We start from the raw sequence: 23329 nt of genomic DNA on the forward strand, positions 1-23329 counted from the left end.
TAAAAGTAGGAGGAGGATCCACATTTGTAGAATACTGCACGTATTCTCATAAATGATTAGTTTTGTTGAACTGCTATTGTTTTCTTTTAAAAGGGAGGGTTGGATGGGGGAGGAATGCATTCAGAAATGAATATGATATTAAAACAAAGGGCATTAATAAAAAATTTTAAGAGCTTAGGAAGATTCTTTTGGAAGGAGCACTATAGGCTCCTCTAAATTGGTTATGGGGGCAGTTAGGTGATGCAGTAGAGAGAGTGCTGAGCCTAGAGTCAAGAAAACTCATCTTCCTGAGTTCAAATCCAGCTTCAGACCCTTACTAGCTGTGTGACCCTGGACAAGTCACTTAAACCCCATTTGCCTCAGTTTCCTCATCTGTAAAATGAGGGTGTTGAGTTAGATGGCCTTTGGGGTCCCTTAACAGCTCTAAATCTGTGGTCCTATGGTCTTCAATTTCTTTATCTGTAAAATGGGGATAACACTGGCACCTACCTTAAAGGGTGGTTGTGAGGACTGAAAAAATGAATGTGAAAGTGCTAAGAAAAGAACTATATGCGAGTAAAGGATGATGAGGGTGATGGTAGTGATGATGGTGGTGGTTGTGGTGATGATGGTGGTGGTGGTGGTGGTGATGATAATGGTGGGGAGGGATGATGGTGGCGGTGGTGGTGGTGATAATGATGGTGGTGGTGGGGATGATGGTGGTGGTGATGGTGGTGGTGGTGGTAGGGATAATTATAGTGGTGCGGATGATGGTGGCAGTGGTGGTGATGATAATGATGATGGTGGGGATGGTGATGATAATGGTGATGATGATGTTATATGAGTGGCAATATGTGGAGAGTATATTAGAGGTACTACAATTCCCCCCAAATGCTGCTCTCTGTGGAAGCAGGTACGGTTAGATGTTTTGACTTGACATTTATTTGGAAAATGACACACTTTCTCTCTTTCTCTCTGTCTCTTTTCAGGTTGTTAGTAGAGTAGCAGCCCAACAAGGATTTGACCTGGATCTTGGCTATAGACTGCTGGCCGTATGTGCAGCAAACCGAGACAAATTCACTCCAAAATCAGCTGGTAGGCACAACCTCGTCATGCGTCCTCCCCACACTCCCTTTCGAGGGGCACTGTGAAGCCCGGCCTTCCCTAGCAGAGGGTCTTTTACAACCGGCCTCTTTCTTGCCATTGTTCTGTCTTTACATCAATAGGGTTTGAAGGTGGACTCGCAGCAGAGCACCAGATTTAAGAGTGCTTTTGTTTTTGTTTTCTTTTCCACTGAGGAGAGTGAATGGGAGGGGAAATTGTTTATTATTCGTTTAAAATAATGTATTAATGACCAAAAAACAGAGAGCTGGACTTGAAGTCAGGAAGAGCAGACCTGGATTCAAATCCCACCAGAAGCCATTGAGAGCCGTTTAAACCTGAGCATGTCCCTTAACTTCCCTCAGCCTCAGTTTCCTGATCTGTAAAATGGAGTGAACAATAGTACCTTTCCAGGATGGTTGTGAGGAACAAGTGAGATGAGGATTTAAAGCTCTTAGAAAACCTTGAAGTGCTATTGTGATTGTGGCTCTAACTGACATAATTGCTGCTGCCAGTTATTATAACCTATGCCAACTCCTTCAGGCGCTGGGCAGAGTTAGGCTGGTGACTTCAGAAGCTCCACCAAGAAACAGGCGGAATTCCAAAAGAGAAGCTCGGAACTGAATCTACTGGGTTTCTTTCATGTTGGGCCCGGGCTTAAATTAATGTAATCAAATCTCTGAATACATATACCTCTCAGCACCTCCCAAAGGTTCTTGCCCTATAAAGGGGCTTGGGAAGTGAGCGGTAGCACCTATGCATTAGGCCGCTGGCTCTTGGCCTGCCAATGCAAAAACTCAGCTTTTTCCCAGCATCCCAGACATTCTCTCCATCACTGTTTGGTGAGGCTCAGCCTCCACCCAGCTTGATTTCCTTCTCTCTTCTGCACTGGTATGTGGAGGGCTGCCGCAGGCTCTGAAACAAGGGTTGATCTCATTTATCAATACCATCATGATTGCAAGTGTCATCAGTGTTTAATTATGAATAATAACATGCAAAGCAATAACTGCCAACAGTAACATTTACTAATGATGACAGTGGTGACTACTCTTCCTCCCCCTCAGCTCCAGCTGGGTGTCCCCAAGTAAATGACCCTCGCCCAGCACCCACTTGGCCTCTTTCTCTATATCCTATTCTGGAAAAGTTCTGGTTTGATATGAGTGTGAGTCATTCAAAGAGCCTTCCTTTCATTCATTTCTTCTCCTCTCCCTCTTATCATTTCTGTCCGTATTCAGCCTTATTGAGCCGTCCCCTACACCCCCTGGCCAATGTGCCGCTGCTAAGAATACCTTCTCTGCCTGATCCTGCTTCTGTTTTTAAACCATTCGTTGGTTTTGGGAACTTCCAGGGAAGCCAAGCTCAACACACACACACACACACACACAACACACACACACACACACACACACACACACACAACACACACACACACACCCCACACACTCTCCCCCTTCCAGCCACCCTTTTCCCGCCATTTTGATTTTTAGTTCCAGTTAGTTCCATTGCTGAGATTCTTTGAAGAGATCTCAGAACTTAGCCAGTTCAGAGATACGGTGTCTTCACCAAGGCCACACAGCAAGTTAGTGGCAAAGCCAGCTCTCAAACTTTGTGCTCCTGATTCCCAAACCAATGTTCTTTCCGCTCTACGTTATCACCCTTGATTTCCCCTAGGGCTCTTTAATCTTTTTTACATCATGCTGCGTTTTAGCAGTCTGATTAAGTCTGTGGACCCCTTCTCAGAATAATGTTTTTAAATGTATAAAATAAAACCCATAGGATTACAAAGCAAACCGGAGTTGGCAAATATGAACACGGAATTGGTTTTTTCCCATCCAAGTCCATAGAGTCCTAGAAATCTCTCCAGGGACCCTGTGGGGCTCTATAGACCCCAAGTTATGGTCCCTGATTTTTATCCTTATCCTTCCTAATTATCATCCCATCTTCCTTCTTCCCAGAGGGGCTCAAGGTGGGCTTCATCCTTCTTCCTCCCTACTGTATTGCTCTCATCCATCAGTCTTTATATCAGGAACCCGGTTTTCAAAGTCTCGTGATGGTGCCCAGGGATTCCATCTACAATTTTACTCACCAGTATTGCCTGGGCCAGCATGCATCCTGTTTAATTGGAGGGTTCCATTTCATTCTGGAAAATGTAAGCTCTTTGAGGACAGGGTCTGTTTCCTCTTTGTTATTGTACTTTTCCATGTCTAGGACTTCACACAGCGCCTTCACACATTGTAGTGCTTAATAAATATAGATAGCATAAATTGGAAGTAGACTTGGAAGGAAGACATTAAGATTAAGGAGGACTGCGAAAGCCTTCTGGAAAAAGGTGATCTCTCTTCACATGTCTAGGTTGCTCTGTACCTCCTGATTTGTGCATATGAGTCTTTCTGTGTCTCTGTATGTATATCTCTCTCTTAATCTTTTTTTTTCTGTGCCCTCTGTTACATATTTCTCTTTCCCTGATTTTTTTCTCTACCTGTCTCTATATCTCTGACATCTCTTTGTCTCTATCTCTCAATATCGAGCACCTTTTTCTTTCCCCAACTCGCTTTCTGTGACTCGGGCTCCTTTCTGTGTCTCTGTCTCTGCATCTGTCTCTCAGGCTCTGTCTCTCTCATCTCCTCAGCCTGTTTTGCCCTCCTGCTGGCTGCCCTGGCATCTGCTACGTCTTTATACTCTGGGCATTCCCTGTGGAAGGCTGCAGGCGGGGCGGGGGGACCCCAGAGATTATTTAGTTTTCGTCTCATTTCTTCTTCTTCCCCTTCTATCCATTCCCCTAACCTGCTGATGCTCTTTAAGCCTTGACAAGGAACATGGACCAAATGCTGACTGTCTCAGCTACTTCAACACAGAGCTCCCAGAACAAGGCTTTTAACTTTTTTTTGAGTCATAAACCCCTTTGTCAATCTGGTAATGGAAGGAAATGTTGCATTTTCATTAGAAGTCTGTGAAAATAAAGATAGCATTTTTTTCTGTCCCAGATCATTGAGTCCCTGAAATCTCCCCCTGGGTGCAAGGACCCCAGATTAAGAACCTTGAAGGAAAGGACAGGAGAGCACAGGGCCAGAGGAACCTCTGTTGTCCACAGACTCCAATATTTCTGCCTTCCCAGGTGCCCTGAACTCCCTGAGTGCCCTAGCTTCAGGGCTTCTGGCGGGCTCTCTGATAGATCATGGATCCATCTCATTTTCTCCTAGTGTTTCTCATTGGTCCTGTTTTTGCCTTCCTACCCACTCAGCATCATGCTCTCTCCCTTGGCCGCCTGACTTTCTCTCTGTTTCTTTCTCTACTTCTGTGTCACCCTCTCTCTGGTGTTTCTCTGTCTCTATGTCTGGTGCTGGGTCTTTGTCTGTCTGACTTTCTGGCTCTGTCAATCTTTCTGTCTCTGTCTCTCTGTTTCTGTCTGTCTCTCTCTCTCTCTGGTGCTAGCTGTGTGTCTGTTTCTGTTGTCAGTCTGACTTTCTCTGTCATTGTCTCTCTGTCTCTACATCTGACTTTCTGTTTCTGTCTTTGTCTCCGTTTCTATCTCTGTCTCTCTTTGTCTGGTGCTGGTTCTGTGTCTGTCTGCATGTGTCTGACTTTCTGTCTTTGTCTCTGTTTCTGCATCTGTCTCTTTCTCTGTGTCTGGTAGCTGGCTCTCTATCTCTGATTTTCTGTCTCTTTCCACCTAAACCCTCCCCTGTCTCTCTCATCCAGTTTCTGACTGTATTTCTCCTTCTGTGTCTCTGTGTTTTTCTGTCTCTCTTCTCTCTTGCATTTCCCCATCTGTGTCTTGATCTTTAGATCTCTCTCTCTCTCTCTCTCTCTCTCTCTCTCTCTCTCTCTCTCTCTCTCTCTCTCTCTCTCTCTCTCTCTCTTTCATCAGGAGGCCAGGCTGGGGCCGGACAGGGGGATGACAGATGAGATCATGCAGAGCGAGTGCTTTGTCCACAGAGATGATGGCGGCTGCAAACTCCCTCCTGGGCTTTCTGGTGCAGAAGGGGGGGGGGGCAGGGCTGTGCAGAGGAAAGAGAGACTCCGGAACCTGTGCACCTCAGGAGAGTGACAGAGAGGGAGGGAATCACACACAGGATCTCTCTCTGTCTCTCTCTCTCTCTCCAACAGACTGGCCAAGCCAGGCTGCTAAGTGTAAACCATTCCCTTTCAGAGACTCAGCAATGCTTTGTTCTTGTGCAGCCTCTGGTTTTTGCTCAGGCTTCCTTTCTCCCACCCCCACTCCTGACCACTTGTCTTCTCATGGCCACTCTTTGGCTAGGGAACCCTTCCAAAGGCCATTTGATCTCCCCTTCCCCCCAGAATAACTTCCTTACCTAAGCATCCTTTTCTGAATAACTTCCCAGAAAGACGCCCCATCTACATGCCCTCTGCAGACCTTTCCTATGGTTTTTTTTTTCACCCTTGCCATTAGGAAGTCGTCCCTGGTGTCTGACATGAAGCCTTCTTGATCCAACCTAAACCCCCTTAGCCCTACCCTCTTCTGTGACAATAACTGATCTTTCTGGAGCCTGAATGGGAGTGGGGGGGGGGAGGTTATCTCTTCTCTGGGCTAAGAGTATTTTAGACCTTAAAACTGAGGGTGCAAGTTTTCTGTAGTCTTTCCTCTTGCTTCCAAAGTGAGGCAGATCACCCACACTACCATTTTTCTCTGGGGACTTGTAAATTACATGTGTGCTGGGCAACTGTCTACCAGCAGTGAGCAGATTAGTCATTTCTGCCTGTATGAAAAGTTGACCCTTTTGTCAACCTAATGGTTTGTTATTAAACTGCGCTCATTAAGGGGCCTCAGCATGGGGAAGGGTGGTTTTAAAAACCATCACATCCCATAAACAAAATTAGCTTTGGGAACGAAAGAATAAGGACCAGCAGAATCTATCGTTTGATGCCATGATCAACAAACACCTTTCTTTTGGGTTATTTTGTTGGGGGGGTGGGGAGTTGACTGCCTCTAAGCAATATAACAGCCTTCAGCTAAATAAGGAAACCATTAGTTTGGATAAAGTCGAACAATTTCTTACAGGCACGTTTAGTCTAGACAAGTTCTCTGTCTCTCTCTGTCTACCTTCCCCTGGCCCATAGTGAATTGAAAATCCAAAATTCTGATAGTCCCACCCCACTGGTGGCTGCAACTGAGTGGTCTGTTAGTGTTATAGGGCCTCAGGAAGTCTGTGGGCACCTCGTGGGGGTGAAAACACAGGCTGAGGCTGAGTTTGGGCTTCCCTCAGACGCAGCTTTGTCCCGGCAACTAAGCCCCTAAATCCTAGCTTCATTATGGAATCGGTTGTATAGTCTCTGGGCTCTGTGGCCTTAGGTGACCAAGGAACATAGAATCTTCCCACTTCAAAGGAACTGGGTATGTTTCTCCCCAGTACTTATGGGAGATTTTAGGATAGGATAATGAATTGAAGTGTATGGGACATGCTTGAGGGATAGAGCCAGCCATCCAGACTAATACCAGCCTGCCACCCCCCAATTCAGGGTGCTTGAGAAGCAACTCTTCTGTTCCCTGGTTAATTGCTTCCTGTTGAAGGCATGCTTGCCACATGTCTCTCTTTGTAATGTGAGTCCTTACCATAAACAGCCCTGCTGTCTTTTACCTTTTTTACCCGCTTTGTGTTTTTGCTGTGTGGCTGCCTCTGCCAGCCAAGCTGATTTGCTCTTGAACCCCAGACTATGCTACTGGCTTTTTAAAGTTGCCCTTAAAGTTGGCTACCTCTCTTCTTTCATGCTCTGATCTGACCTCATCATCATCATCTCTGCTCCCTCCGTCCTTGCCCTATGGCCCTCCCCAAAAACAAGGAGGGTTGGAGACACTCATCATACAAATGGTGGTGTTCATGGGTCACACCCACTGAAGAAGCTATGTCTTTGACAAGAGCCCCTCAGCTTGGCTTCCGGGCATTCATCGTGAGAAACAGCTTACTGTTAGGCTGCCCTGTGGTTGACACACATTCATATTAGAGAATTTGTTGACATACATCAGTTCCCCCCCCAACCCGCTGAACGCAGCAGATCCCATCCATGCCATTGATTCCAAGCAGTCCCTAAAGATTTAAGCTGTACCTTTTCGAGGCTTTTAGACCTCAGAGTGCCTCCCTGCTTCACCCTACACATTTTCCCACAGAAGCAGAAATTCTGTCTTAAAACACCTCAATGTCCTCTTTTTGGGCCTTTCCCACCATGCTCCCGCCATCCACGTTCAGGTAGCCAATGCTCTATGCTCTCTCTCCTCTCCTCTATTGGAAATCTATCTGTTTTCAACCCAAGTTCAACTATGAGTCACTTATATGTAAGTCTGAATAGTTTATTGAGTCAATTAATCAACAAACATTTATTTGAGACTCCCTCCCCCAGAGTATTTGGACTTTAGACCACAAGGAAAAGAAAGGCTGTGCTGTCCTTAAAGTCTCAGGACCAGGAGAGCAAAAGATTTTCTTAAGTGGCAGAAGAAAAAAGATCCGGGGACCCCCCTGAAACCACAGGCACACAGGCAGCATAACACCAGCCCTACCTGAATCACTAGACTTACTAATGGCATGTCCATGGAAGAGCTCCAGGCCTCTGGCTATTTGCTGTTTCTTTGCTGAGCCACGTGGACTGTGGGATACACTGAACAAGTTGGGAGTTCTCCAATTCACTTTCCCCCCTGCAAACTCCCTTCCAGCCCAGTGTCTAGAATCCTGTCACTAGAAGAACTAGAAGAATCCTGTCAAAAGAGTGACCCTTAGGCACTGGGAGAGTCTTTATCCTCAGAGATTCAGTTTTGCTACCCAGAATGAACAGTGTATAGTATATTGGAATATGTTTCAACAAGGCCTGAAACCAAAAGGATCTTTTAGTTTAACACTCAGTAAACCAGAGTAGCCTCTTCCCTTACCATTAACTGAGCTACTTTAACCTTTAATTCTAAGCTATTTACTTTTTATTTAATTCTAAGCTAGAATTGCTGGATTTCAGAATAAGAGACTTTTAGAGAGGGAGCCACTCAACAGAGAGGGAGACTGAGACTCCCAGTGTGGATGTTTGCTTCCTTTGTGACCTCCAGCAACTCACTGTATCTGGTTGGGCCTCAGTTTCCTCATTTGTAAAATGAAGGGGTTTGGGTTAGATAACTTTCTGGGTTTCTTCTAGCTCTGTATCCGTGATCCTGGGTACCTAGACAGGGAAAGTGACTTGCCCAATGTCAAATAGCTGGTGACTAATAGATAGCACTGGGGACTAGAACCTAGGCTTCCAACTCTCTTTCCACTCAGGTTTTTGTTTTACATTTGTTAGCTGAACCAGCATCCTTTTCCTCTCCACTCCTTCAGGCAGAAGGCTTTGAGGGCTTGAGTGTTCTGTTGATTTGGGATTAATCCGGCTCCACCATTGAGAGAAAGATGGGGAAGAGGAGGCCTAGTGAATAGGCATTTCCAGATATGGAGAGGGGTGGACTCTGATGGCTCCTGGCTTGGGAAAATTGATGCCTTGACTAGGTTTGAATGCCCTGGGGATTTAGGAGTGAAGATTCCAGGCCAAGACTGAAGAAAGTAGGCAAATGAGGGTAGGGGAGGAGGAAAGGAGAGGAAGAGAGAGAAAACAAATGGAGAGTGAGACACATACAGGAGGAGATAGATGCAGAAAGAGCCGGGAGCCCACAATATCCTGTGCTGTCTCAGCAGTTTCCTCTGATACAACCCTCTCTGACTCCCCGGTATCCCCAGGGGGCCTGCCTTTTCTTGTTAAGAAATCTGTCATCTATCTCATCTCCCCCTGATCTGGTGAGATTAGCTCCGAGGTAGCTCTCCCACTAAGCTTCAGGTTTTCAGGGATTTGCTGAGGAGGCCGACTTGGCGATGATTTGTTTTCTCAGCCTGTCAGATGTGCAAGGGAGGAAGGGAACAGAGGCACCCCAACCCAGGAGGGGGAGGATGTGCTGCCGGCACATATTCAACCTCCACTCATCCATCAGGCAATGACGATATACTTAGGTAAGTGTCTAGGGCACAGGAGCACAGGCAGGGACAGAGCGTCTCAAAGAAGGACAGGTTTGTCTTTGCAACATCTATCATAGCTAACATTTGTACAGCGTTTTATAGTTTGCAAAGTGCTCTTCTTATCCATTATCTCATTTGTCACTCCAAAGACACATGAGATAGAGAGCCAGAGCAGGGACCATGAGCCCTGTTTTTCAGATGGGAAAAATAAGGCTCAGGCACGTTGGTCACACAGCCAGCCAGGACTGACATACAGTCTTCTAACTCCTCCAGTGTTCTTTTGACTTCCTACCGCAAGCTGTTCAGTCAACCTCTATACCTATAGAGGGAGGTGTCAGCCTTAAGTAGAAAAGTTGGATAAGGGACTCAAAATAATAATAATAATAATAATAATAATAATAATAGTAATAGCCAACATTTACATCACCCTTTGAGGTTTGAAAAACACTTTCCATATATTATCTCACTTGAACTTCACAACAACCCACTTATGTAGGTACTGTTATTGTTCCTATTTTATAGATGAGACCAGGGCTCCCATGCTAGTAAATGTCTGAGGTAGGATTTGAACTCAGGTCTATCCACTCCAAACAAACACATATTTGTCACTCTACCAGCTCAGGAAAGACATAAGAAATGACAGTTTAAAAAAAAAAATTCAAGCCGCCCAGAGAGACAGAAACAGGAAGGCAGGAAGCAGGTGATAGGATTCCCTTGGTGGGAGCCCTGGATGTATTAAGCTGCCTATCTTTGAATGGCTGGGACTTGGTCTACTGGAAAGGACTCTAGAATCCTCAGTTCTGATCTCTTGGGTAATCCACCTTATCTTTCTTGGCTTCAATTTCCTTGTATGTCCTCTGAGGATAATAATTCCAACCTACTTCACAAAGATGTTGTAAGGGTCATATTAGGGACTGGATCATAATAACTGGTATTTATATAGTGCTTTAAGGCTTTATGGATCAGATACCCCCTTTTACATGAGACCTTTCCTGATCTCGCCCACCACCCCCAGCTGCCAATGCTTTCCCCTTGAAATTACCTTGTATTTATTTTTGTATACATATTTCTATGCATCTCTGTGGGTATGTATTGTCTCCCTCTATAGAATGTCAGCTGCATGACGGCAGGGACTATTTCATTTCTGTCTTTGTATCCCTAGGACAGTGCCTGGCACTTATATAGGTCTTAATAAATGCTTGATGACTGATTAATTTCCAAGCCTTTGAGCCTCACAACTAGATACGCCAGGCATCATTAACCCCATTTTATAGAGAAGGAAATTGAGGCTCAGAGAAATTGTTTGACTTAAGATAAAACATCTAATAAGTGTTGGAGGTGGGATTTGAACCCAAGTAGTCTTGACTCCAGGTCTAAGCCATTATTTCTCCCATAATATGAAGTCAGACTGTTTCCAGTAAAAACAGTAACCCCAACCTGTCCATGGGCTTTCAAAGTCAGACCGCTCCAGTTATGCCAGGAGTACACCCAATCAATGCGTCATCAAGTGGAGGATTACCATCAGACTAACTGCTTACAAAGAGAACGATCCTAATTGGAGAAGTATTCCAAAGGAGCATTACATCTTCCTAGTTCATCTTTCTTTTTGTCAATTAACTTTTGAGAGTTCTACAGGCTTATTCCCAGGGATCAGATTGGGCTTCTGGAATCTAAAATTTCACTGCTCCCCTGAAGTTCACTGCCTAGAACACATGCCTCTCTGTCTCAGCCCAGGTTTGAAGCATCCAAATGAGCTGGAGGGGGGTATTGAGAATCCTCTCCTGGCCAAAGCAGGGTTCCCACACTCCCTCGTGACTTTCTCAATACAGCCATGGTCATGGATGTCTGACGTGTCCTGAGTAATCCAGGGAGTAAAATCGTGGTTCACTTGTCCTCTGTCTGGAAGATAGGCTGACCAGGCCTGGAGCTGTCTCTTGAGTTCCAGATGGACTAGGGATTATCTGACATTTTCAATGCATAGAGCAGGAGAGGAATCTTAGAATTGGCCAGCCTCCAAAATTCTGCTGCACCCACTTAAAAGCACTTGCCTTTCAATCCTACTGTATGTCCTCAGTGCAGTTAATTTCCTTGTCAAAAATCCAGACAAACTCATTCCAGGATAGCTGTTGAGAAGGTTAAATGACATCACTGGCCTTTGCCATCTCCCCACTGAAAGTTTCCACAGCATTGTCTTATCCATTAGGATATGAGCACCTGAAGAGCAGAGACTGTCTTACTCTGTCTTTTCACCTCCCTAGCACTTAGCACATTGCTTTGCACAAAGTAAATACTTAACAAATGCTTCATTCATTCATTCATTCATTCATTCATTCATTCATTCATTCTCTCCAAAAAAATTCCCAGATTAGAATTGGAAAAGTAGTCAAGGCCAAGTCAGCTGCAGCCTTCTTCTCCTCCCCCCCCTTCACACACACACACACACACACACACACACACACACACACACACACACACACACACACACGCGCGCGCGCGCGCGCGCACACACACTCACACATAAGAATCATCCCCATGGTATTTCCAAAACCTTTACTCTGTGCCAGACAGTAAGTCCTGCTTATGCAGAGGATACAAAATTAAAAAGGGAGATACTCCCTGCTTTCAAGGAGTTTAAATTCTTCTGGGAGACTGTTACATACTCACAGAAAAATAAATCCAGGATATTTACAAAATAAATAACAGCTATTGGACTGAGGGTGGGGATGGAAGGTGAGAGTCAGCACTAACAACTAGGAAAATTGGAGAAAATCTGTTGAAGGAGGCTATACTGAAGCTATGCCTTAAAGGCAGCTAGGAATTCCAAGAGGAGGAGATTGGAGGGGTGGGAGAGAGAGGGGGAGAAAAGAGCCTGAGCAGAAGCATGGAGGTGAAGGCCCAGTGTTGTGTGCTGGGAACAGTCATTAGGCCAAGCCTGGTTTACAGTATATATAGAAGATCCAGATTATAATAAAAAGAGGAGTTTGTCCTTTGCCCTGAAGGCAGTGGGGAGCCACTGAAAATTCTTGAGCAAATGAGTGACTTGGTGAGATCTGTTCTTTAAGAATGTTAATGTGTGGGGTGGAGCTAGGTGGTACAGTGGGTAGAGTACTGGCCCTGGAGTTAGGAGGACCTGAGTTCAAATCTAGCCTCAGACACTTACCAGCTGTGTGACCCTAGGCAAGTCACTTAACCTCCAAAACAAAATTTAAAAAAATAAAAAGAATATCTGTGTGTGTGTGTGTGTGTGTGTGTGTGTGTGTGTGTGTGTGTGTGTGTGTGTGTAAAATGAGTCAATCAGGCAACAAATATTTATCAAGTCCTTACAACTTTCAAGGGCTATGCTAATCTAGGGGTACCAAGAAAGGCAAAAACACTGTCCCTACTCTGAAATAGCACACAGTCTAAATATGTAGACTAGATGGTTTCTAAGATTCCTTTTCTAGCCCTGTGGGTAGCCTAGGAAATGTGGCTGGTGTGAAGGCATTAAGGAATGGTGGTTTCCCCAGAGGGAAAAATTGGAGGCCTTAAGTGCAACCTCCATAGGTGATGTTGTCCTTGGGTCTGAAGTTCCTGGTGCCCAGGGAAGGTGATTGCCTCTGGCTAGCAGGCACTCAGACTCTATCCTACCTGGAATCTTATCCAGGAAGTTGGCTGACAAAGCAAAGATTCTCCAGAATTCCAAGGGCACTTTCTACCCTGAGGATGCCTGGGGCTGGGCAAGACTAAGTTATCCAGGCAGCAATTAATTCTGGAGGAGAGAACTTGCCAGGTAAAAGGATTAAAGCAATGAGAGCCTTGGTCCTAAGAAGGTACTTAGCATTCTTCCCATCTTACTGGGGCCCCCTAGAAGGAAGGATTTGGGTGGATTGGAAGGTGTGAAAGTGAAATGGATCCTGGGCTTGGCTGGGTACTGCTGACTTGGCACTAGAGTTTTTGAAAAGGACTCTGGAAAGTCAGAACTGAACCAAAGGTTGACTGCAAAGTAGGAAATCAGGTTATAATTGGTGGGGCACTCAAGGGTCAATAAGCATTTCATAAGTGTGCCAGGAACTATACTAAACCTGGAGGTACAAAGAAAGGCAAAAACCCATCCCTGTTCTCAGAGGCCACATTCTAACATGTAAACAATTAGGTACATGCAAGATATAAAGGATAGATAGGTGAAGGTAATCTGGGGGGAGGGAGCTTCCCCCTGCAGAATCTAGAAAGAAGCTAAGGAAACTAGAGGACGGAGGTGACGGTATTCCAGGCATGCTTGGGGGACAGCCAGGAGCAAAGTATGGAAGATGGCAGACACACCAACATTTTCAAGAAATGCAAACAAACCAAGATGCCTAGAGTGTGTGAAGGGCAGTAAGGTATAAAAGAAGGTTAGACAGGTAGGAAGGGGCCAGGTGATGAAGACATTTAAATCTAAGATCACTGAAACATATTACATTAACTTAACTTAAATGCATTTGTGATCTAATCATCCATTCCCCATCCTGTGTGATTTTTGGCTTCTTGAAAAGTCTCTGGTTAAGGACCTACTGAGTGCATTGGAGGCCTTCCTGTGGTTCTCTGACTATCTCAGAAGGACCTGTGCAAACCCTCAGGGTGTGGATCAGTCATTTCCCCCAACTTTTTTGCCTTTTCCATTTGTCATTGACATTGAATTGTATACCACTGCTCCCCTACCAACTCATTCCTGGCCCTTGGCTAAGCTACAACTTACCTAGGTCCCCCATCCCATCCCATCAGCCTCTGCAAGCTTCTTTGAAGTACAAGGTGTCACATAGGCTCTTTGACCTACACAGACAGAGCCCAAAATGGACATCTTTCCATCTTCACCCTTCAGGAGTCACCTCCAATAGATGCTCTTGGAATTAAAAAACTGTACTCTTGCTGACTGAAAGTTCAGTTTTTTCTAAAGGATTCCAGTGAAGGATGTCCCTCTGCAGGTCCTCTGATTCAGTTCTGAGCCTGTATTTTCTCCATTTTTGTGGTTCAGTCATTTTGGTCATGTCTGACTCTTTGTGACCCAAAAACTTTGGTGTTTTCTTGGCCAAGATACTAGACTGGTTTGCCATTTCCTTCTCTGGCTCATTTTGTAGATGAGGAAAACTGAGGTAATCAGGGTTAACTGGCTTGCCCAAGGTCACACAGCTAGTAAGTGTCTGAGACCAGATTTGAACTCAGGAAGATGAGTCTTCCTGACTCCAGCCTGGGACTCTGACCACTGTTCTCACCTACCTGCCCTTTCTCCATATTTTTGGGGAGGTCCAGCCAGCCAAAGCTACTTTAATGAAAAGATAAGTCCCTTTCTAATTAGCATATTAATGGATGCAAATAGTACTTGAAAACTATTTGTTCTGTTAGAGTACTTTAGCTATTCATACTTCTCCCTGCCCCCCCCCCTCACTTGTACTTTGTTTACTTCTTATCAAGCTTAATTAGCTCCCCCACTTTTCTGGTGAGGTTGAGAGTCGGCTGAGGTCCAGTTAAGCCCAGGCCACATCCAAACAATCATAAATTTGGAATTAAGTGAAATCACATCCATTTGGATTCCATTCTACACTGGTGTTTAGGAACCCAATGTACCAAGTGGGATGGTTGGGGAAAAGGAGGAGCCCGAATTTAGGGATAGATAGAGCAAGTCTTCCTGCCAGTGGTCGCAGAATGGAAGGGGTGGGACCAGAAGGGAAGCCCCAGAGAGATCTGGACCCCCAAATTAGACAAAACCGGAGGGGTGCAGAAAGCTGGGTTAAAGATGGTTGAGTTGATCAGAGAGGGATGTCATTTTGGGCGCTTTGGTGGAGAGAGTTTGAAAAATAAGAGGACAACTCCAGGAGCTGGGCTCATTTCTGTGGGAGGAAAATGAAAGGCCCCTGGGGTGATTGGGGGGGGGTATTTTTTTTCTCTCATCAGAAGCTGACTTCTTACTGTGCCCTTTGCTCTCCCTGTGCATTCTCCAGTTGTAGCTGAGTTCCCCTTGGTTTGAGGGAGAGAAGAGCCTCAGAGGCCATAACATGCTGTCTGCCCACTTTCCTCTTTCTTTGTCTGTGGCAGCCTCTGACTCTGGTTCTCTCTCTTCTTCCCTCAGCCCCTCTTTGCTGCTGCATCTTTCCCCCTTTCTCCGTCCCCCTTTGTCTCTCTCCCTGGATCTTACTTCCTTCTTGGCCAGCATTCCGTCCAAGACTGCAGGATGGAGTTTGCCTGCCTTTTGTCTCTTGGGAGAAAGCAAGGGCCAGGAGGGAGGAGCCTGCCACAGCCCTAGACCATTATTGTCTACCCTTTGTGGGCCTTGGAAACTCTCCAGGGCAGGCCTAGTGGATAGAGTCAGTCAGCTTCCCCACGAGAGAAAGTGGGCCTGTGCTCTGGGAGAGAGTGGTCTGAGGCAACCCTGACCCTTCCTTCATTCCTTCCCACCCCCACCCTAAACATTCCCAGTGGCTTTTATCATGAATGTACATGCTGAGGGGCTGAGGGGTGGGGTATACAGATAAGGCTGTCTCCTCTTTTCCTCCCCCACTTCTGGGGACCCTGCTGGGATAAGATCCTAGCCTCTTTCTCCACTATGCGCATTTTAAAAAGCTGTTTCTGCCAAGCTCTAGAGGCCATCCATGGCCCCAGCTGAACTCTCACACCCTCCTCCATAGGGGAGAAATCAGCTATCTGGGCCACGTGGGTCTGGGCTTTGGAGGGAGAGCCAGCTTAGCCGGTTTAGGACAAAGGGACCAACCCCCTCATTTTACAGATAAGGAAGCTAAGAGGCAGCTAAATAGATAGAGCAGAAAGTGATCCAGATTGGAATCAGAAAAGCAGGGTTTGAATCCCCACTGTCACTTAATGTCTGGGTAACCTTGGACAAGTGTCTTAACTTCTCTGGCCTTAGTCTCCTCACCTGGAAGATGATGAGTTTGCATATTTGCTACAAGGATTTTGTTTTTCTTTTTCGATGGGGGAAAGGGAGAGGGAGAGAAAATCAATTTTTGTTTATTGAAAAAAATAAATTAAAAATATATAGGATGAGCTTGTACTGGGTGGCCTCGAAATTCTTGGCAGGGCTTCTTAACCCAGGCTTTGTGAACTTTTTTTTTCTGAAAACATTTTGATAATTATTTCACTATTGGTGTTTTTTACAATCCTGCATATTTTATTTTAGGCATTTAAAAACATTATTCTGGGGCAGCTGGGTGGCGCAGTGGATAGAGCACCAGCCCTGGAATCAGGAGGACCTGAGATCAAATCCGGCCTCAGACACATAACACTTACTAGCTGTGTGACCCTGGGCAAGTCACTTAACCCCATTGCCTAAAAAAAAAACCCATCATTCTGAGAAGGGATTCATAGGCTTCTCTGGACTGCTAGAGGGGTCCATAGCACACACAAAAAAAGGTCATATACTCCTGTTGTAGAAACAACATGGATAGAGTCTTCCTTAAAGCCAAGAAGACCTGAGTTCCATTCCTGTCTTTGACCCATACTGGCTGTGTGACCTTGGCCAAGTCTTTTAACAACTCTGTTCTAAGCAGCTGTCTTAAGACTACAATTGTGAGAATGTGAATTAGTACCTACCTGCAGTGCTAGAGGGAGCTTCCTTGCCTGGGAGTTCCCTGTACCAATGAAATCACAAGTCAAGGCCCTATGCCTGTCCTGTGTTCCCATAACTGAAAGCAGTTCGGACATGCTCAAGGTCACCCAGTGACCTTGACCTGATCTGGTCTGGCAGAGCTCAGACCAGAAGCCAGGTTCCCTGACTGCTAGTTCTAGACTCAGAATCTAGGGCCACTTCAGCCATTTAATTGAGTGACTTGTACAAGAATCCCCTTACATCCAATTGCCTTTGCTTGAAGACACCCAGGAGGGGGAACCCACTACTTAACAAGACAATCTATTCTGTTTTGAGATAGCTATTGTTGTTCAGCCATTTTTCCAGTCGAGTCTACTCTTCATGACCCCATTTGGGGTTTTCTTGGCAAAGATACAGGAGTGGTTTGCCATTTCTGTCTTTACCTCATTTTACAGATGAGGAAACTGAGGCAAACAGGGTTGAGTGACTTGACCAGGGTCACACAGCTAGTAAGTATCTGAGGCTGGATTTTTGAACACAGGAAGATGAGTCTTCCCAACTCCAGACCCAGCTCTCTATTCACTTTGCCACCTGGCTGCCCTTGAGATAGCTGTGATTGTTATGAATTCTCTCTATCTGCCTCTCAAGGGATGGAATTGATGACATCACCTTTAAAATCCCTTATGTGAGGCAAAGATGCCCTTCCAGAAAGGTTTCCAAGGCGCTAGTGTCTGATTTGTTTGGAAAGAAAGAAAACCTGGACCACAAAGAGACTTTCACACAAAACAAGGGATATTACATATAAGTGAAAAGAAACTCAATCTTACAGAAGACTTTCCTTTCAATCTGGCCCAATTCTGAGGTAGATTTTTCCCTCTGCTACATAATCTAGATATATCATGTCTGAGAACTAACACATTGCATCCCTCTGGGGGCAGGTCTGGAAGTCACAGGAGCAGGGTTCAAATCCTGGTTCTCCTACTAACAAGCTCAATGATCTTGGCTAAATCCTTTTTTTCTCTCTGGGCCTCAGTTTCCACATCCATAAAGTGAGAGGATAAAACATGTTGATCTCAAAAATGCATCCCAACTCTTAACAATCAGTAAATCTATGAGTCCAAATGTTAATCAACAGGCCTTTAGCACCTAGGAGCTTTGAGCATCTAGTATATGTCTAGAACTGCAGAGATTCAGAAGCAGACCTAGACAAGGTCCACACCCCCACCCCAAGGAAATGACAGCATTGTTGGGGGAGTGGGAATAAGGTAGACTAGGGAGAATAATGGGTGCCTTCAGTGTCACGCAGAGGAGTTTCAAGATTCCGTTCTTAAGCCACAGGAAGCCATTTATAGATTTGTTTTGATCATGGATGTGACGTGCCCCCTTATCTCCTCTGTGTTTCATACTGTGATCCATAGCATTGTAGGTAGAGTTTGGGCATCAGTGATAATGATGGTAATACTTCGAGTTTATATATGGCTCTTTTTATGCTTTTCACACCCATTATTTATTTTTGGTCTTTGAGGTGACAAGGACCTTACAATCAACCCTCTATTTTTACAGATGAATACTCAAAGGACCCTCTACTCTTCTCTCTCTGCCTCTCTCCCTTGGAGATCTCATCAATTCCCATGGGTCTAATTATCATTATGGAGATGAATCTGGAATCTATGTATCCAGCTCTTCATCTCTCTCTTTCTCCTGAACTTCAGTCCCACATTACCAAATGCCTGTGTGCATCTCCGCCTGGATGTCCTATCAGCATCTCAAGCTCAGCATGTCTCAAATGGAACCCATCTTTCCCACAAAATTCTACTGTTCTCCTGATTTCACTATTTCTTTTGAGGGTGCCAACATACTTCTAGCTACCCAGGTTTGAAGCCTCAAAATCACTCTTTACTCTTCCTATGAATATACACACACACACACACACACACACACACACACACACACACGCACACAGAGATATCCGTACATGACAGATGTAACCATGTCACTCTCCCACTCACAAATGTTCACTGGCTCCCTATTGCCTTTCCTCTATGATAAAAATGCAATCTACGTAGCCTGGCATTGAAAGCTTTCCACACTCATGCTCCTGTTTACCTTTCGATCTTATTTCATAGATCTTCCCTTTGTGCTCTCAGCTCTGGTCAGGCTAACCTAGCTGCTGGTCCCCAGGAATGACATTCCATCTCTCACCTTCCTGCCTTGAGTCCCCCATGCTGCAGATACTCTCCTTCCTTATCTCTCCTCCTCATGGAATCCCTAAGGGCTCTCTCTTTAACTCTTCTGTTTTCTGTTCCCTCCCACGGCAGCATCCAAGCTCCTCAAAGCAGGGGCTGTTTTTTTGTTGGGTTTCCCATTTTTGTCTCTTCATCTATTCTCCTAGCACAGTGCCTTGCATGTAATAAACATTTACTGTATAATTTGTGTGTATGCTTTACAAATTATTTTTGAGCTGAAAGTGAAAACAAATCAAATGTCTCTGGATCCTTTCCCCTGTGCTACATATATGACAGTAGGTTCTGACAGCATCTGTAGGGGTGGGGAGGGAAGCTGGTAGGCTAGAATGAGCAGTCAGGTCGCATGAAGGCACTAATGCCCAGGGGAGGGAGGAGGAAGAGAAAGGACACCGAGGATGCATTTTGCTGACTTAAACATTCTTTTCCAAGGGCTAGTCTTGCAGAGGAAAACTGCTGCTCTGCTCAGGATGATGAGAACGTCCTATGAAGAAAAGAAAAAGAAAAAAAACAACACAAACCCCTCCCGCTTCTGATGCTTACACTAAAGCATTGACTCCTGACTCTGGCATTCGAGGCCTTACACAGTCTGACTCCTGTGTGCCAGCATCTCATACTATACATCCCCCTGCCCCCACCTCCCATACCTTATTCATTGCTTACCTTCGAGGCAACCAGTGCTACTGAGCATCCCCCATTCTAGGCCTGCCCTTTTCTTTCTGTGTGCCTCTCACTCTTCCTTCAGATGCCAACTTGTACATGAAGTGTTCTGACAAACCCAGCACCCCCACTCCCCCAGCTTGATGCCCCACCTGGTACAGGGGATTGCATCCTCCTCAAATTTCTCTTATAATTTTTCCTGGACATCTCTGTAGCACTTTTCTGACCTGATATCCTATTAATTATTTTTAATTATTTGTGTACTTTTCCTGTGCCTCCTTCTAAATCCCCCAAGAGCCTCTTCGGTATTTGTATCCCTAATGCCCAGAACATAATTTGCACATAGTACGTACCTAATAAATATTTGTTTGATTTAATTAGTTGAATTCTATTGAAGGACTAAAAAATAGCCAAAGATATGTTCTGGCTCTTTTGAAGATCTAAGAGAGTTTATCTCACTGCCTAAAATTCTACTATTAGTCATTTCTTTGGGTTATGGTTTTAGTATACCTCAAAATGCAGATTACTCTGGGAGGGTCAAGATTTACCTTGGGTTTTAACGACTGGATAAGATTTGGTTGGGTACGGGAAAAGAAGGACAGGGAGAGAGGGAGGGCAACAGGCATTTATTTAGTACCTACTATGTGCCAGTAAGTATGCTAAGCATTCTACAAAAATTATCTCACTTGATCTTCACAACAGTCCTGGGAGGTAGATGCTGTGACCTCCATTTTACAGTTCAGGAACCTGAGGTGGAGGTAAAGTGACTTGCCCACGGTCACATAGCTAGTAAGTATCTGAGTCTGGATTTGAACCCAGGTCTTCCTGAGTGCAGTGTGCCACCTCATTGCCTCTAGGAAGAGGGAGGGTAGTCCAAAAGGGGAAGAATGACATCAGAAATGGCATCCAACCCAACCCTGACCATCTTTAGATGAGGCTTTACCTTAGCTATCCCAGTTCTTTCATAATCTAGCAGCCCTTCTTTTCTTCCTGCAGAGAGATGATGGGAGATTTATGAGGAAAGCTGGGAGGTCAGAATGAGGAAGGACATTGAGAGAATTATTTTGTTTGTTCATCTTCTATCATCTCAAAGGCTTGCCCCTAAAAGGGGCTGAGGATGGATGTTGTCTGAGTCAATTCTGGCTTCTGACCAAGGTCACAGCTGATTTAGAGGCAATGGGGTGAGTGGACAGTGCCTTGAATTCAGAGTCAGAAGATCTGAGAAATCCTGGCTCTGCCACTGATGAATAGAGCCTCAGTTTCCTCATGTGTAAAAACAAGGGCTTTGGACTAAATGATCTCTAAAGTTCCTTCAGGGTCTCAGTCTGGGGTTCTATTCTTAAACTATTCTATCAATAACAGATTAGCATGAGTTAGTTGTCTGTCCTCACTGCCTCAGAACTCAGTAATTTTGATCAGGAGGACACAGGCAGCGATTCAAAGGGAAATCTACCAGCTTTACAATTCTGCCCTCGAGCCACTGGGGAAGAGCCCTGGACGTGGAGTCAGGAAACTTGCGTTCAAATCCCGTATCACTTTATCTCTCTGGGTCTTAGTTTCCTTGTTTTGAAAAATGAACGATTTGGACTCAGAACCTTTCAGTTCTGAACATTATGTTCTCTTAAGCCAGGCCTGGATTTCTGTCCCACTCATTCAGATCTCTGCTTTCCTCCCCCCACCATCATCCAGGTGGTGTTTGGTTTCCTGGAAGGAAGAAGAATTTTCAGCTAAATGATTGCTAACCCTTTTTTTTGCTTCATTTTCTTTGTTCCTCCTCTTCCCCCAAGGGACACTCTCCACTCTATCCATCACGGACTTACTTCTATTTGCCTGGCGACATCCAGGTTGCCAGCAGATATAAGGAAATAACACTGTTCTTCTAAAAGACGCTGTGCTTCAGCCTTTGTCTCTGGCTCCCAGCTCCCTCTCTCTTGGGGAAAGAAAGTGCAGGCAAGCATCACCCCCTTGAAACTTCTGTCTTTGTTTATCTTCTTCTTTCTCCTAAACACACGCAGACTAGGAAGTGATATAATTGCATACATTTCAGTTTCCTCTAGGCTCTGTGTGGTCTTCAGCCCCACTCTCAGATATTTGCCCCAGATGTTTAAAATCACTTCCTCCCAATTAAACGTCTGCTGTGAGATGAGGAGGCTGCTGTGAGATGAGGAGGCGAGGGTCCCACATGCATCTGAAGGGCCAATGTGTGTGTAAACGGGCCTTGTAATAGATAAAATGAAAGCTTCTCCCTCCTGATGCACAGACGGTGAGAAATGGGTCGGTTTCTTGAACTCCGTGGGGGAAACTGAGTGGTAGTTTTAAGTACATCTTGAGAAGCCTCATTCTTTTTACTGTTGACTTGGTTTAGAGTAGTGCTTTAATGGAATGAAAGGATTTATCAGGTATCCCCTTCCTATCTGGGGTAGCTTAATATGTACTAAATTAAAAAAAAATTTCTCTTCCCATTCAATCCCAAATTGGACTGTTTTATCAAGAGAGATTTAGAAAGATCATGAACAAGCCTGAAATATCTTTGGGGGGAAAAAAGGGAAATGTTTCTTAATAAAATGGAGATTGAGTGAGTTCAAGCTAAGTCCTAATTAGTAAGGGTTAAAGAAGGAAAGAGGATGCTCTAGACTAAGATGAGACCTGCGGAAGGGCGAGAGGAAGCTGAGGAATGGGAGAGGGGAGGACTGAAGGATAATGACCCCCATTAGAGCCTGCAGAATGGCCTGTGGAATTGCTGTTTAGGAGGTCTCTATTTCACAAAGGTCCCATATATACTGAAATGGTCACAGAAGCCCTTTTTGTGGTAGCAAAGAATTCGAAGTAAAGTAGATGTCCATTGATTGAGGAAAGGCTGAACAAATTGTGATACATGAATGTAATAGAATATTGATGCACCATAAAATGACAAATATGAATGAATGAATCAGTGATCATTGTGCTAAGATCTGAGAACACAGAAACAAAAATAAAGACATTCTCTGCCCTCAAGGATCGTATATTCTAACAGCACATATAGGGAAGGGGTATATAAAGAGAGACACTTTGGGCTGGAAAATTGCAGGGATAGTAAATGGAACCATACAAGAAGAGATTGACACATGCCTTCCAGGAACAATGACAGAATTAATTTGATCACAGATCTAGACTTGAGGGGTGGGGGGCGGGAGAGGGGTCTTTCCACTACCATGGAAATAGCATCATGCCTGACACCTCCATTCTAACTTAGCAACACACCAACTGTAGAGAGTACTGACTTAAAGGAAGAAGACCTTCCTAACTGTGCAACCATGAGTAGTGCACATAGCCTCAGTCTCCTCCTCTGTGAAAATAAGGAAGTTGGACTCAATGACTTCTAAGACTCTTTTCAACTCTAAACTATGATCCCACATTCTTACAGTGAGTTAGTCTCGGGAGGCACTGATCTATTCCAGAGCAACTCATGTCTGCCAGGCACTATGGTAGGTGCCCGAGATAGAGATATAAAGAAAGAAACAACCCTTACTCTCAAAGAACTTACGTCTTTCAAAAACAGGGTGCCAAGAGACACTGTCTAACTAGCAACTAGGATGGGAGGCCAGATGCTGGAGTCCATGGCCAGAAGGAGAATTATGTAGAGTACCAGAGCTGGAAGGACATTTAGAGACAACTGGAATCCAGCCTCACATGACAGAGAGGGAAGCAGAGACCTAATGTGCCCAGGTTTACTTTTCCCCTTGTTAGACCTAATAGCTGCCTGGGAGCACTTACCTGGGCTGTAAGATGTTGCATAAGGCAGTACTCCTCTTTTAGGCCTGACTTAGAATGTAGTTTCT

The 23329-nt window shown here is 45.0% G+C and overlaps 1 protein-coding gene across 8 annotated transcripts in view; it reads left to right on the plus strand.

Moving 5' to 3' along the window:
• Positions 1–23329, plus strand: part of ZMIZ1 (zinc finger MIZ-type containing 1) — a 449347-nt gene that overhangs the window by 282744 nt on the left and 143274 nt on the right. For all 8 annotated transcript variants that reach the window (XM_078150873.1, XM_078150871.1, XM_021005985.2 and 5 more), the window contains one exon: positions 969–1074. In XM_078150873.1, the coding sequence (XP_078006999.1) occupies positions 969–1074 (106 nt within the window). The remainder of the gene's footprint in view (positions 1–968; positions 1075–23329) is intronic.

This window comes from Phascolarctos cinereus, unplaced genomic scaffold, assembly GCF_003287225.1.
Source record: "Phascolarctos cinereus isolate Bilbo 61053 unplaced genomic scaffold, phaCin_HiC Scaffold_3;HRSCAF=262, whole genome shotgun sequence".
NCBI classification, from domain to species: Eukaryota; Metazoa; Chordata; class Mammalia; order Diprotodontia; family Phascolarctidae; genus Phascolarctos; species Phascolarctos cinereus.